Source organism: Amblyraja radiata, chromosome 33 (genome assembly GCF_010909765.2).
Source record: "Amblyraja radiata isolate CabotCenter1 chromosome 33, sAmbRad1.1.pri, whole genome shotgun sequence".
Classification (NCBI taxonomy): Eukaryota; Metazoa; Chordata; class Chondrichthyes; order Rajiformes; family Rajidae; genus Amblyraja; species Amblyraja radiata.
Genome location: NC_045988.1, coordinates 21,809,739 through 21,826,332, shown reverse-complemented (window position 1 = coordinate 21,826,332; position 16,594 = coordinate 21,809,739). Strand labels below are relative to the sequence as shown.

Genomic DNA, 16,594 nt, shown 5'->3' with positions numbered 1-16,594 from the left:
CTTGTTGTACTCCTGCCTGGCTGATCTGTAAGTATGAGGGCTGCTGCTAAGAGAAGTCTCTGTTGTTGCTGTCGCAATAAAATGATGGTCATGATGCAGAATAAGGAAGCAGGGTATTCTAATGACGTCACGCGCACCAGACGGCTGTGCTGACGCATGATGAAGCGTGATTTGCGCGCGACGTCACGCGTCACGACTCATCGACCTATTTTACATTTGACGCGTAAATGAGCCGCAAATGACGGCCAAGTGGGACAGGCCCTTAATTCTCTGCCTTTACAGAGCTTGACGCACGTGGATTTTTGGATGTTTCTCTTTTCTCCCTGGCCTGTCCATTAGATCGTTTTCCCTGAACCTGATCACCTTTCATCAGCTCTGATGGAAAGTTATCACCCTGAAACATTGAACTGCTCCTCTCTCCACAGATGTTACCTAACCTGCAGAGTGCTTCCTGTAGTTTACAAAAACGAACACACAAAGTGCTGGAGTAACTCAGCGGGTCAGGTTCAGAGGTTCAAAGTTCTCCAATGAGGTCAGGACCGCAATCTAGCTCTTGAAAGGACAGTTCAGTTGCTTGATAACAGCTGGGAAGTAACTGTCCCTGAATTTTGGGCACAAGCAATAAGAGATAATAGACCAGAACTAACATTTTATGCAGTGGTAATTGTTAAGGAGTTACTTTGAGAAAAAGACGAGTTGAAAAATCATCATGTTTCAAGAGGGTAGACAAAAGTGCTGGAGAAACTCAGCGGGTGAGGCAGCATCTATGGATCAAAGGAAATATGCAACGTCTCGACCCGAAACTTTGCCTATTTCCTTCGCTCCATAGATGCTGCCTCACCCGCTGAGTTTCTCCAGCATTTTTGTCTACCTTCGATTTTCCAGCATCTGCAGTTCCTTCTTAAATGTTTCAAGAGGGTATTACAGGGCACGTTCAGTCTTCAGGGGTAAGGTTGTTTCTGCTCAGGTCACTTGGCATGCTACCTTCATACCATTTGCCTTCGCAGCTCCAAATCCAAAGAACCAGATCAGGCGCAATCGACCAAATTGCCTTTCAATACAGCGATTCAAACCAAAGGTTGCCGCAGTGATAAAGTGTAACTCACCCTGATCTCTTCACACTTAACCCAGTCTCCATCTATGCACAAACCCTTCAGCAATCTCAGCCTGTGCGATTGTAATGATGTGAACGCGAATAAACTTTACTCTCTATTCATGCTTTGTATTTCCAGTAAATCCACTAGAATAGGGAAGAGAAGATGTTGAAGAGATTCTTTGAATTCCTTTGCTTGTGAACAGTGAGTAAAGGTGGTGGCATTGGTACATTATTGTCATGTCTGCTGGTGTTGGTCATACAAAGTAGATGATCTTTTTATGAGCTTCAAACATTCCTTGGTTACAAAGGCCCTCTCACTTTACTCTCACATCAACTTGTGTACTTTTGCTCTCTCTCTGCACCAATACTGCATCTCCATTCTGTTAGATTAAACCTATTGCAGATAATATATGAAAATGTGGGTTCGAATGTTGAAATTCAAGTGCTAGTTTCGATCAACAGGCACAAAGGTGAATACCAATAAGCTGTGGACCATTTCGGAACGACCCGAGAATACAATATTTTTAGTGTAAAAATAGGACCTTTCACTAGCTACAGTAGGTTTTTTGCAAGGATGTAAAGCGCTCACACCCTACAGTAGGGAATCAATATATAGCCAAAATGCTGTATCATAACATACAGTATTATTCTTAAAAAAACGCGCGTTGAGGGGACAGGACCCAACGGGTCCCCCTTGGTCTAGTTATTCTTAAAATTGTTTTCAGAAAGACAAAATACCTTAAAAGTAATTTTTCTATTCCACGTCTGTCGCTAGCAGCAACAAAATTCGGTGAGTGGCACACCCAATTGGCGAGACTCGTTATTTAGCCTTGCCTCTCTCTCGTGACGTTTCTCAATCCTTGGGACAAGTATAAAAGTCTAGCTAAAAGTTGGAAAGGACCTTCAATCTCACCAGGCAGCTGACAAAACATATTGAACGTCATAAACCAGAATACAAACTGACTGAGGTGCTTAAAAATGTTTTGAAAAGTGGAAATGAATTCTGTCTTCAAGTGAAAAAAAATCTAGAAATTTACAGCGAGGGGATTGTGGAAGGAAAATTAGCACACAATTTTCTACAAATCCACAAAAAATTCCAGGTCCCAGATATGAGGAGAATTTAAGCTTCTGGAAGCAAGAGAAAAATTTGTGAAATAAGGATACCAAAGAATTTGGTGCAAGGAAATTGATGGAACAGAACACATGATGGATGTTTAAGGGGCTGTTGTTATTTTTGAAGTTTGCTAAATTTCTCCAAAAATAATTTTAGTTCTAATATAAAATGTACTTGGACAGTAGAAGTTTTGATTAAAGGAGAATGGTTTCGACAAAACACATCACTATTCGGGCAGCTTTTTCATTTACTGCTCTTTGCTCCAAGGCAACAAATTATGATGGATGTAGGTCATAGAGTCGTGCAACATGGAAGCAGACCCTTCGGCCCAACTTGCCCTTGCTGCCCTATCTAAGCAAGTCCCATTCGGCCACGTTTGGTACATATCCATCTACTGTCTTGTAACTGCTGGCAATGTGGTTAGTGAAGTTTAAGTGGAAAATAAAACCTCAAAACATACATTTTAAAAAAGGCCTCGGGGAGAATAAAGACCAAAAATAAATTTATAAAATAAATCTCTAGCTTGAGGGTTGAGCTTAGATGCAGCACAACGACTTGGCCAGCCTACAAAACAAACAAACCTGGTGCGCAGTTTCAAGTCCAATGTTAACTGGAAAATGGGAAATCTACATATGCTTTTCCCTCTCCAAAGATGTTGAGTTGCCATTTTCAGAGGTTGCAAAGGTCTTTTATTGTCACATGTACCAATTAAGGTAGTGATGTGAATTACCATACAGCCATACGGGGGAAAAAAGGGACACGACACACAATTACATAAACGTTAACGTATACGTCCACCACAGCGGATTCCCCACATTCCTCACTGTGATGGAAGGCAATAAAGTCTAAGCTTCTTCCTCTTTATTCTCCCGCGGTTGGGTCAGTTGAACCATCCATCGGGGTGATCGAAGCTCCCGCAGCCGACGGTCGACGGTCGAAGCCCCCGCGGCTTGGAGTCCCCGAAGTTGTTCCCTGACCAGAGATCGCGGGCTCCGTGATATTAAAGTCCACAAGCACCCACGGATGGAGCTCCGAGGTTGATCCCTGGCAAAGGGATTGCGAGCTCCGCGATGGTTAGTCAGCAGGCACCCGCGGTGGAGCTCTGAAAATCGGTCTCCAGCAAAGGCCGCCAACTCCTCGATGTTAGGCCGCAGTGTGGACGGAGATACGATACGGGAAAAAAATTGCATCTCATTCGAGGTAAGAGCTTAGAAAAAGTTTCCCCCAACCACCCCCTCCAATATAAAAACAAGCTAAAGAACACATTTAACACATACAATTAAACACAAAGGAAAGAAAGGACAGACTGTTGGCGAGGCAGCCATGGCTGACGCCACCCGGTGGTTCATTTTACCGTTTACATAAAAAACACTCGAACCATAATATTATTTAGGTGTCATCTGGGCTCACTCATACTCAAATTAAACTCAAGATTCATGACTCACTCTAGAACGCAGGCACTAAAATATAACTAATGTTGTAATGCAAATCTGAGAGTATTTCTAGAAGTGCCATCCCTAAGATGGACAAATATTCCAAGCATAGTTTTCAACCAGCCAACATCAACAGGTTTGTGTCACCACCGTTGCTTTTCTGTGAAACTGCTGTTATATTGTCTACATGGTAGTGGGTACATTGCAATTCTTTAGTTTAGTTTAGAGATGGATTCAGCCCACCAAATCCACGGCAACCATCACCCGCTCACACCAGTTCCACGTTATCCCACTTTCTCATCCACTCCCTGCAAATTAGCAGCAATCTAGACGTCAATGAACCTACGAATTGGTGCGTCTTTAAGATACCCAGAGCTATAGCGGCTCTGAACCGGCCCTGCTGAGTGCCCCCACCCCCCATGCACTGTCTCCCTCGGATGGTCACGTCGCACAGACACATCTGTTTGAACTGTCTTGACTATTTTACTGTTGTAATGTTCTTTTTACAAACCATGTTCTCAGGGTATCTAAATCTAAATGTTATTAGTTATTTAAGTTATGACATCAGATGGAAGCTGCATACCAAATCTTGTTGCACTTATGTGCAATGACAATAAAAGATATTATTATTATACGGGAGGAATCAGAAGCACCCAGAGAAAACCATGTGGTCACAGGGAGAATGTGCAAACTTCACTCAGACAGCAGCAGAAGGATCAAACAAAAAGTCTCTGGTGCTGAGGCAGCAGGTCCACCAGCTGTGCTACTCTTCACCTAGGGACTATAGTTTTGAATTATTTAGTTTAGTTTATTGTCATGTGTGAAAATGTTTTTTGTTGCATGCTAACCAGACAGCGGAAAGACTATACATGGTTACAATGAGCCATCATCCACAGTGTAAAGATACAGGATTTAATGCATGATAAAGTCCAGTAAAGATAGTCCGAGTGTCTTCAATGAGGTAGATAGTAGCTCAGGACCGACTCTCTCGTTGGTAGGATAGTTCAGTTGCCTGATACGAGCTGGGAAGAAAGAGCCTCTGAATCTGGAGGTATTAGTTTTCACACTTCAGTACCTCTTGCCTTATGGGAGAGGGACTGGGGTGAGACTCGTCCTTGATTATGCTGGCAGCCTTTTCAAGGCAATGTGAAGTTTTGATAGAGTCGAGAAAGGTCTCGACCCAAAATGTCGCCAATTCCTTTTCTCCAGAGATGCTGTCTGACCCGTTGAGTTACTCCAGATTTGTTTGTCTATCAATGGAAGAGAGGTTGGTTTCTGTGATGGTCTGTGCTGTGTTCCCAATTCTCTGTAATTTCTTGCGGAGGAGAGGGGTGGGAGGCAGGAGATGTCAAAAAAACATGATTTTACTATTTTATTATTGCATCCAATTCAATTTGCATCCTGGATCTTTTCCGATCACTTTTATCTGATAATAGTAAATAAACCGCATCCACCAACAAAAGCACTTTTATTTCAAAACGTCATTACATCTGACAAACTACACAAGAATCTCTTCCTGAATTTTTTGAACAACTACACAACCCCAGTAAACAGCAGTAAAATTAAACTTGTGTGGATAAAATAGAAAGCATTGAAAAGGAAAATGTCAACATTTAAAGTGAGAGCACCAGAGTAAAGAGAACAAGCCAGGAAATGATCCGGGATCCTAAATTAAACACAAAGTGGTCAGATGGATTAAGAAGGAATGAGGGTCAGCTGAAGTATGCTCTTAGGCCAATGGACTAAATAGTTCTCATGCTTGACATTTATATATCAGTCTAGGGAGTGTCTGGGTGAGATGATTCAGGTGGTGGAACAGCAGATTGTTCACACCACAATCTTTACAAAGCCCAGATCCTCAAGATTACCTTTTTTCTATAAAATCTCTTTTGTAAATTTCAATAAACCAAGTTCTCATAAACTTCACAAACTCTAACCAAGTTGGAATATTATACACATAGATCTACACCCCCACCCACCCCCAGCAATTTAAAGGTTTATTTAATTACTTTGCATGGTATTTTTGTCAAAAACATAGGTTATTTATCAAGCACAATGTACTCTACAGCCGTGTGTTTCTTGGAATCAAAACTTTATACTCGGAACCTTCAGCTGTATTTTCACCCTTTATCAAAAACGGCAACATACATGAAATTGGATTTCGACACTCCAACAGTGAAACATATTGGAACCAATAATTTATTCAATAGTTTGCAGAAAATGATTCATCTTTTGCAACTTTGGGGAATTTAGTGCCACCCTCCATAAACTCTTTACCAGAAACACTTGGCTCCAAACAAACCTCGTTGATATGGTCTCTATAGTTTTCTCGGTACTGGCAGTATATTAACTGAAACTGAATCTAGTCACTACTTTTGATGCAGACCACAGATAATCTTGTGACATGCAGGCAGTCCTCCAAAGTAGTTACAGCAGAATTTCCCATATCATTTAAATCTGAACACAAAACCATTTAGAAAAATCTAGTTGGGAGAGGGAAATTAATTTTAGATAAAATACTACCTATGTTAACATCTAATCCTGATGACTAGTCCATTTCTTCTGTTCCCTTGAGTCCGATTAATTCTTTAAAGTACGAGTTGTTAATAAACAAATATCTACCTCGAGGAACTTCATTTTATTGCTGCACATACACAGCAGTGAACAGAAAGGGAGCTAATCAACCACAAAAGCTGAATTGTTTTAAATCAAAGACAAAATTAAGTTGTTGTATTGGGAATCAGATTCAGTTATAAGATGTGTTACAGCTAACAAAGTATTGCATACCTATGATGTGAAATAAGCTGGTCATGAATTCCACAATTGGCCATGGCCCGAGGAATGCGTGAAATGTTACAGCTGGCAAAGTAACAGCTCCTCCGTCACCAGATACGTTGATCTGTGCAGATAAGCGTTCCAGTGAGAGGTGGGGGCTTCACAAACTACACAATTTGAGAAAATGAGGTAACTATTGTTAATCTGTAGAAAACTCGAATTGAAATATGTCATAGTAAACACAAGATCTCAAATCCAACTATTTCTGCATTTTAATCAATGCTCAGAATTTACTGAGGGAGAGAGAGCTATATAGAGAGGGAGAGAGAGCGAGAGTGGGGAGAGAGAGAGAGTGAGAGTGGGGAGAGAGAGAGCGAGAGTGGGGAGAGAGAGAGAGAGGGGGAGGGAGAGAGAGAGAGAGAGTGGGAGAGAGAGCGAGAGTGGGGACAGAGCAAGAGTGGGGAGAGAGAGAGGAGGATGGAGGGAGAGACGAGGAGAGTAATATTGGTGCTAAAATTACCAGCCCGATCTCGCAACCATCAGGTCTTGGATTGGGCCCAATATCTCCCCAACACCTGCGGCAAGACCAATCTCAGACAGGACAAGCATTATCTTTTTTTAAATACTTGTAAAAAATTACCTTGAAATTTCCAGAACATTTTTAGAAGCAAAGTGGCCCACAGGTTGGGCATGCTGCTGTAATAAACACTTTATTGGCCCACTGTCACAACCCCACCTCTCCACTGACTTGACTTTGGTTGTGAAAATCCTTGACCTACACCTAACTGGGGACTGACATTTAACAGTGCCTCCCAACATTGCTAAGAAGAGAATCTACATTAAGCTAGCTGGCAGAGATTCAAACAGTGACCCAGAATGGGGGTGAGAGAGAAGCATTGCTTTTGATTGACCCGAGTGAATTTGTTCAGGTATAATCTCTGCTGCTTTAGTCGATTATCTATCTCTTGAAGTCTCTCCGTTAATTATGGCTGGGCTGAACTCTTACCGATCAACCATAAACAAGCACCTACTTTAGTGTGTTCAAGTCGAGTCAAATAATGTAACTCAGCCGTTACCCTACACAATACTACTGGTAGCATCATCCCAGCAGATACAACGCTCAAAAATAAAATCAGGTTAGAGGCGTCAGGATCTTCTGAGTGTAGATGATATCATTTAATTTGTGCTTTATGGTCACAAAGTGTCTTTTGAACTCCAGACCGTCACCCTGCAAGAAAAAAAAACAAACCCTTAGACCTCTGAATAAACCTCAAAATATTTAAATATGTATTAAGGGAATTTGTCAGCACAGATGGGTTTAATTTTATGCACAATACACAGGACCCTTCAGGTACTTATTCTAGATCATCTGCTTTTCCTACGAGTGTAACATTGTTCTGCTGATTGTGGTTATTTACATATTTTTGTAAGACTTTTCGTGAGACAAATTAGCTGGCATGTTCTATAAATTGCACAACTTTGTACTACAGGTCCACCAGTGTTTTTCCAGCACCCTTGTTCCAGAGCCTTCTGGATCATCCGTTTTGCTGGACCAAGAGAAGTCACGGAGTGGGGGGGGGGGGGGAGGGAGGGGATGAGATACCGGCCCACAAAGTCAGCCATGGAGGTCAGCTATGGGAACGGATCTGCCATGGAGGTCAGCTATGGGAACGGATCTGCCAGCTCTGGCCGGGCCGAAGTTCGGGAGGCCTGGATGCAGGGGGCAAATTCGACCCGCCGTGTGGCACGGAAGTTCAGTTGCCTTTTTTTAAGCACAGAAGTTGTGAGAATGCTACCAAATGAAACTCTCTGCTTACATAGAAACTAACACCATATTCATTGTGACTTCCTTAGCCAAGGCATTAAAATCTGGAGGTAGAGGTAAGTTATATTTTGTTGAAGTTTCAGACTTGCGTTAGTTTTGTATGGAGGCCTTAGCTGAAGAAACAGCTGCAGTCTGTCTCACTGCCAGCAAAATACTTTTTAGATCGTGAATGGTTCAACATTAAGGCTGGTATGTTTTGCTTTATTTCCGCATGCGTCCCATAACTGTATTACTTAAAAGGAAAGTTTTGCTTTCCTCATGGTTTTTCACGCCATATCAACACTTGTAGGATAGATGCAGGAGAAGCGATTTAAAATATCAGCAAGACTATGTTGAGGCAAAACAAGAGTGGGGAAATGTAGAAAGAAGGAACTGCAGATGCTGGAGTTTACAAAAAAAAGGGATAAAGTGCTGGAGTAACTCAATGAGTCAGATAGCAAGCATCCCTGGAGCATGAGCATGGATCGGGGCCCTTCTTCAGGCCGACTGAAGGGGAGGGAATAAAAAAGCTGGGGCAGGACAAAGCATGGCATATAACAGGTGACCACAGGTGAGGAGGGGGTTTGTTAGACAGGCGGTTGTATAAAGGTCAGAGATTAAAAACAGGAAGTATGAGGCAAAAGGATGAAAGAATTTCAAATTGTGAAGTCAGCGGAAGGAATGTAGGTGGAGGGAGAAACGGAGAAATAGGTGCAGGTCCAGGTGGGGCATAGGGGAGGGGCAGAGAAAGGTGGGGACGGGGAAGGGGTTGTTAGAGATCACCAAAAATAGGGTTGGGGGAAGGGAGAGACCTGTTGGAATAACAATCTGTGACAGCGATTACCACACGGTGAGAGCTCTTACGATCTCTTGTCATCTTACACCAAGATCATGTTTCTTTTCAGTGTGATTCTGCTTTGGATTATGTTATCCCGTTTTGCTTCGTACAGAAATATATACAATAAGGAACATAAATTAAGAACATCTGCAGTATTAAGATTATAATTCCCCTCTTTAATGGCAGAATTTCAGTAAATGTGATAAGGGGCGGCACGATGTCGCAGCAGTCGAGTTGCTGCCTTACAGCGCCAGAGATAATAGACTATAGACAATAGGTGCAGGAGTAGGCCTTTTGGCCCTTCAAGCCAGCACCACCATTCACTGTGATCATGGACTCAGTGGGATGAAGGGCCTGTTTCCACGCTGTATGTCAAAAGTCTAAAGTAAACATCTCTACATGGGAAGAGTGAGCATGAAGGGAATTAAATATATTTAACCAAGAACGTCAATGCTGTGGTGGTGGGGAGTGGGGGAGGAGTCAGGTGTAGTTTTGGACAGAAATCCAATTGGCCCTTAACTATGCGGCTCCAGAGACTAAATCTCAGACATAAATCTGCAGATGGAGTTAGGCCAATTCAGAGTTCAAAAGTTTACATAGTCTAGTTTACAAGGCAGACAGCAGATCCTGTCAAACAACTACCCAAAGTCACTCGGGCCACCAGCCATTTTCAGTAATCACACTGGTATCTACTGATCCCAGCTACAATTTACAATGCAGCGTTTTTCCACTCAGAATGAAGCTAACAATGGGAAAACTGCTCATGCTCGAGGCTCAGCAATAATGCCAAAGTTGAGAGGACGATTTCTGTGACAACCAATGCAGGGCGCTCGATATCAGCATGCAGCAACCACAAGGATAATGTCATCGTGGCCTTCACAACCTGGCACAGTGTGTTTCTGTGTGAACTTTGCCAGAAACGCGTTCATACTCTGGAAAGAATTCATTGCCTTCAGCAAGAAGAATATATTAGAGATCTTGGCACCAGGAATAACATTGTTTAAAAGAAGAATTAATTAGAAAACTAAATATCCATTTAGAAATGCAACTCTTTCTGAGATCTACAATTTATCACTTCTGTTCCCCGGTTTCACACACAATTAATAATAGGGCTTGAACTTTAAGATTGCTGGATTGTTGGTCAGTTTCGTCAAACTAAAATCGTATTCTAAATTGGAAAAAGAATAAACTGTAAAGGTGAATCCTTATAGTAGCATGTCACGAAGACAACGCTAATGATTTCACTTGATTTTGAAGTGCTTGAAAAGGACACAAGTAAAACATTGTAGATTTAGCATGTGTAAGCTTTCTGAAATAAAGGTCAAAAATTGTTTTAGCAAAAAAAAATAAAAAAACCCACAAGAAATAAATGCAGCAACCGGTTCAATTTAACTGTTAGCGAAATAGCTTATGGCCAAAGGGGAAAAGGAAGTAATTTTGATAAATCACCCAAATCTGCACATCCCTGGAGAGGAAATTTGTAAATTAAAAGAGAGATAATTTTCTTTTACCTTGGACAATCTAAAGTCCACCAGAATTCTCTCATTCATCTCAATCAGATTCACTTTGAATATCAGCTTGTTGTTCCGTCTGTCCACTGTTGATATGGTCACCTAGGAAACCAACACATTTATCTTTTCACATTCCAGACTCCACATTGATCATATCATTGTTTCACATTACCCAGATGTCCGTTTTTCTTTTTAATTCTGATCAGCAGACAATTTAAAGAGCAGTCATCCCATTCCTACAAGAGCGTTCTCACAATTTTTCCCATTTCTTTACAGGAGCATACACACTGCTCCAGAAAAATAGAATCAACATGGAAGTCAGTGAAGAGCAGCCAAATTTGAATCTTGCTTAATCTGTTAATGGCACAGTGGCGCAGCAGCAGCAGTAGAGCTGCTGTCTCACAGCACCAGATACGGGTTCGATCCTGACCTTAGGAGCTGTTTTTGTGGAGTTTGCACGTTCTCCTCGTGACCGCATGGGTTTTTTCTGGGTGTTCTGGTTTCCTCCCATGTCCCAAATATGCGCCGGTTCGTATGTTATAAGGCTTCTGTAAATTGCCCCCGTGTATAGGATAAAACTAATGTACGGGTGGTCGCTGGTCGGCACGGACTCAGTGGGCCGAAGAGCCTGTTTCCATGCTGTATCTCTAAACCAAACTAAAAGTAAAAGTAAAAACGAAACACTGAAACGTTAACCATCCTACCTGGTTGTTGCAATTTTTCTTCCAGGTGTAGCCCAGTTTTTCACAAACCTCCTTCAGGCTCAGGTAGGATTGTTCAGCATTCAACTTTGTGAGGAACCGGGTCATTCGTTTCACCAGTCGTTGCCAAGGGTTCTGCAATTATAGTTTCACGCAGTTAGCATGGAACACATTGGCATACATCTCTAATCAAGGCACCCAGCCTCAAGGCGTGTTCAAATCAAGTTCAAATATAAGACCAATGAGGAAAACACTGTTAAGCCAATCGTAAATACAACCGGCACAACAAAATACACCCATCTCACCAACACACATGCAGGCCCCTGCGTTGCTGTGAGCATTGTTTATGATACTCCCAAAGCACTAAAAGCATTTTTTCTGGGAGGTGATGTGTTCAAGGTGGAGGGGTTGTACCTTAATAATGCTGGGACCAATGTACTTGAAGGAAGATTGGTCAGTAAAGTATAAAATCTGACTATCTTCCCACGTGATTGTGAAGATTGGGTGAGGTAGCGGTGGGGATAGGAAAAGGGAAATAGTTACAAGGCACCAAGGACAGATACTGTGCAGAATTTGGTTTAGCACCAAAATAAGAAATAATAAGAAATACAAGTGAACAAGGTTATTGGATGGCGCAAGTAAACTCAGGATGAGTGTCAGTAAATGGGCAAATCAGGTGTTGGAAATGCTCAGCTGATCTAGGAGGACCATCATCTCCAGAATACAAATAACTGAAGAAACTCAAGCAGGTTAACTTCCCAATAGTTCATTGTATACTGTCATCTGCTAATTCATCCGTTTACTGGAACGTCCATAATTCCTCAACCTATTTCTTGGATTCCTCTCCAAAGTAACCAGCTAGCTCACTGAATCACACATTCAAACCCCACTTGGGAAGTTTTGACAACTTGAATTCCTTTTTAACAAAATCTTATTAAATAAAGTCAGTATCAATAATGAACTAATGTACCTGTGATGATCCAGGTGTATTCTGTAACTGGCTTCCGACAAGCATGTGATCTGTATACGTGGGCTGGGAGAAGCTGATGCCTTGGACTAGATTATCAATGCTGGAAGGATTGCAATCCCATACCGACGGGGCAATCCGAGGCTCGGGCTGAGAGATCGAGTACCTTGTTTGATTATCCCTACAGTAAATACATCAAGAGAAAAATCACAATCTGGAATTTAATTTCAGTAGGAAGCACTTTCTATTAAAATATTTTGTTCAGGAAAACAATAATCAGTGAGAGTTGGCATGGTGATACAGGTTGCAACATTCAAAGAGAATGAAAAACTGAGATTCAAGGAACTGTAGATGCTGGAAACTTGAGCAAAACACAAAGTGCTGCAACAACTCAGTGGGTCAGGCAGTGTCTGCTGAGGGAATGGACAGGCGACTATCGGGTAGAAACCCTGAAAAACTCAGACTTTGCTATGTAGATTGCAACTGGAAAGGGCAATTCAATTCTGGTCACCACATGGTATTGAACATGTAGAACCCTTGAACAGGACAAGGATTAAGGCCATCAGCTTCAGCACTCATTTGAGGTAGAGACTATGGGTTCATGTTCCACTCTATAACTAAGCCCGTTGCACCATAGGGGTGGTTTCTCTACCAAAAGCTGTAATACCAACGCCAGTGAACTATGTTAGGGACCTGTCTAATACTTACCTCCAAATCAATGACATTAAACCAAATTATCCAGTCATCATCATATGGATTTCTGTTGGATATGCATGTGTCTAACTGGTTCCCATAATTATAAGATTACAATATTTCATAAGTATTTCTTTGGAACACTTTACAGGTACAAACTCTGGGTAAATCTAAATAAGATACCAATTATTAAAATTCATACCCATTACCCACTTCAAAAGCAAGAATTAAATAGTAATGGAAATACATTTTAAATAGATGCTAAAATTTTTGCTCAGAAATTAATATATGTTTTAGTCTGTAGGATGACAACCGACTCATTTAAAGGGATTTGGTATGTCAATACACTAGAGATGGGCGATGGGTAGAAACTCTGATGGGTAGAGAATCATCCTGTCACATCCTTTTCAGCAGCACAAATATTTAAAAGGTAGCATGAATCCCACTCCTATTGGGACCATTAACAGGCGGGTGAACAGCCATTTATCCAACTGCAACAGTAAAGGGGGAGATTTTGGGACAGCGCCAAGATATGGAAAGAGAGAACATATAAGTAAACACGATTAATGGACAACACAAGTAAATTCAGAGTGAGCATCAGTAAACAGGCACTTGCAAATGGGATTTGAAACTTGCGCCAAACTGCCGCCTCTGTATACTGTCTCAGTATACAACTGCTATACACCTGTAATGAATCTGAGATGCTTATCTAATATGTATCTAAGTGCTTATATATAGTAATACTTATACTGAGCCATATGCAAAAATGAATCTCATTATACCTCGCAACATGTGACAAATAAAGTACCATAAAGTATAAGATGTAAGAAATACTCAGCATGTCTAGAAAGTACATGGAGCAAAGCACCACTACCTCCAGGATAGAAATAATAATTTTTGGAGAATATAGAGAAATCCAATCTTTAGGATTCCACAAAAAACTCTGATTTGATTTTTTTTAAATCAATCTACATAGAAAGTGAAATGTGACTGTAAAATACCATTGGAATTGGATGGAGAATGAGCAGAGAGATAATTCATCTAAATCTCTGCAGAAATGCTATTTTGTGTAAAATGTCATGAATCGACAGTTCGGTGGGCGGGGGGAGGATACTGAATGATAATTGGTTTTCAGATGTTTCTCATAAACATGTTTATTTAACTTTGGGGAACATAATCAAGAATATTTGTCGTACATCAGTCATACAGCCCGGAAACAGACCCTTCGGCCCAACTTGCACATACCAACTAAGATGCCCCATCTACACTAGTTCCACCTGCCCACATTTAGCCCGCATGCTGGAGAAACTCAGTGGGACAGGAAGCATCCCTGGAGAGAAGGAATGGGTGACGTTTTAGGTCGAGATCCTTCTTCAGACTGAGAGTCAAGGGAGAGGGAGATTTAGAGATATAGAAGGGTAAGGTGTGAAAACACAGAACAAATGGGACAAACAATGCTTTCTTTATGTCCACTCACCTCCAGGGGATATCACTAGCAGGGGACAGGTCCACGTTAGAATGAATCTGTTTAGAGAACGGTCCCTGAGAATCATTAGGGCAACCAGATGACAACCGACCTCTCTTCACACCTGAAATATACAAGTGAAACATGGACTAGACAAAATGGTTGAAGCACCACAGTGAAAATTACATCCCTTAAGAATTCCTGAAATAGGTTCATTTGCAAAGTGGTAGGTTTTGGTTTTGATTTCCTGATCAGCCTCGACAGGACCATAAGGCAATAAATGGTGATAATTCAATCAAAATACCAGTTTAGCCCCTGTGCATTCTGCCACAAATTCACTTCATTTTTATAATGATGTACAGTGCCCTACATAATGTTTGGGACAAAGATCCATCATTTATTTATTTGCCTCTGTACTCCACAATTTGAGATTTGTAATAGAAAACAATCACATGTGGTTAAAGTGCAACATTGTCAGATTTTATTAAAGGGTATTTATTAAAGGGTATACATTTTGATATCACCATGTAGAAATTACAGCTGTGTTTATATATAGTCCCCCCATTTCAGGGCACCAAAATGTTTGGGACACATGGCTTCTCAAGTGTTTGTAATTGCTCAGGTGTGTTTAAATGCCTCCTTAATGTGGGTATGAGAGAGCTCTCAGCACATAGTCTTTCCATTAATCTTTCAATCACCCTTGGAAACTTGTGTTGCTGTTTATCAACATGAGGACCAATGAAAGTCAATTAAGCCATTATGAGACTGAGAAACAACAATAAAACTGTTCGAGACATCAGCCAAACCTTAGGCTTACCAAAGTCATCTGTTTGGAACATCATTAAGAAGAAAGCGAGCACTGGTGATCTTACTAATCACAAAGGGACTGGCAGGCCAAGGAAGACCTCCGCAACTGATGACAGAAGAATTATTTCTATAACAAAGAAAAATCCCTAAACACCTGGCCGACAGATCAGAAACACTCTTCAGGAATCAGACGTGGATTTGTCAATGACCACTGTCCGCAGAAGACGTCATGAACAGAAATACAGAAGCTACACTGCAAGATGCAAACCACTGGTTAGCTGCAAAAATAGAATGGCCAGGTTACAGTTTGCCAAGAAGTACTTGAAAGAGCAACCATAGCTCTGGAAAAAGGTCTTGTGGACAGATGAGACAAAGATTAACATATCAGAGTGATGGCAAGAGAAAAGTATGGAGGAGAGAAGGAACTGCCCAAGATCCAAAGCATACCACCTCATCTGTGAAACACGGTGGTGGGGATGTTATGGCCTGGGCATGTATGGCTGCTGAAGATACTGGCTCACTTATCTTCATTGATGATACAACTACTGATGGTAGTAGCATAATGAATTCTGAAGTGTATAGACAAATCCTATCTGCTGTAATTTCTACATGGTGAAACCAAAACGTGTAAAAAGGGTCTTTATTAAAATCTGACAATGTGCACTTTAACCACATGTGATTTTTTTCTATTACAAATTCACAAATTGTGGAGTACAGAGGCAAATAAATAAATGACGGGTCTTTGTCCAAAACATTATGGAGGGCACTGCATAATTAACTGAACTTAAATCCCCCAGCTGCAATGATAGGATATGAACTCATGTTTCTGAATTACTAATCCCTTTATAAAACCACTCTGCTCCATATCCTGACATTAATACAGTGGTGCAACTGGTAGAGCTGCTACCTCACAGCGCCAGAGACCCGGGTTCAATCCTGACCTCAGGTGCTGACTGTGGAGTTTGCATGTTCTTGCAGTGATCGTGTGCATTTCCTCCTGGTGCTTCAGTTTCCTCCCACATCCCAAAGACGTGCATGTTTGCAGATTAATTGGCTTCCGTAAAATTGCCCTTCATGTGTAGGAAGTGAGAATGAGAAAGCTGGATACAACAGAACTGGTGTGAACGGGTGATTGATGGTCAGTGTGGACTCAATGTGCCAAAGAGCCAGTTCACATGCTGTATTTCTAAACTAAACCATTACAGAATCTTGATTGTTTGTTTTATTCCTATTTTGACTGCCCTGGAAAGACAAACATTGAAGACTATAACGAATAACAATCCCAAGTGGGGTAAAGCTACAAAAAAAACGTTTCTCTTTAGTTTAGAAAGCAAATGGTTAAGAAGAGGTTCTTATCTGGGATGTAAACTGCTAAATGAGAGACATATGG

General features: G+C 41.3%; 1 protein-coding gene across 2 annotated transcripts in view; it reads right to left on the bottom strand.

The window, feature by feature from the left end:
* Window positions 1-5,094: 5,094 nt before the first annotated feature.
* The window catches only part of chek1 (checkpoint kinase 1), a 28,462-nt gene continuing 16,962 nt past the window's right edge, over window positions 5,095-16,594 (bottom strand). Inside the window, exons 9-14 of one of the 2 annotated variants that reach the window (XR_004416777.1) lie at window positions 14,410-14,521; window positions 12,243-12,420; window positions 11,276-11,407; window positions 10,572-10,673; window positions 6,867-7,646; window positions 5,095-6,726 (exon numbers count right to left, since the gene is read on the bottom strand). Coding sequence is in view for 1 of the 2 variants with exons in the window: in XM_033050003.1 (XP_032905894.1) it covers window positions 7,551-7,646; window positions 10,572-10,673; window positions 11,276-11,407; window positions 12,243-12,420; window positions 14,410-14,521 (620 nt within the window). In the remaining variant the exon portion in view is untranslated. Of the gene's footprint in view, window positions 7,647-10,571; window positions 10,674-11,275; window positions 11,408-12,242; window positions 12,421-14,409; window positions 14,522-16,594 lie in introns of both variants that reach the window. The other variant, XM_033050003.1, reaches the window with a different exon arrangement.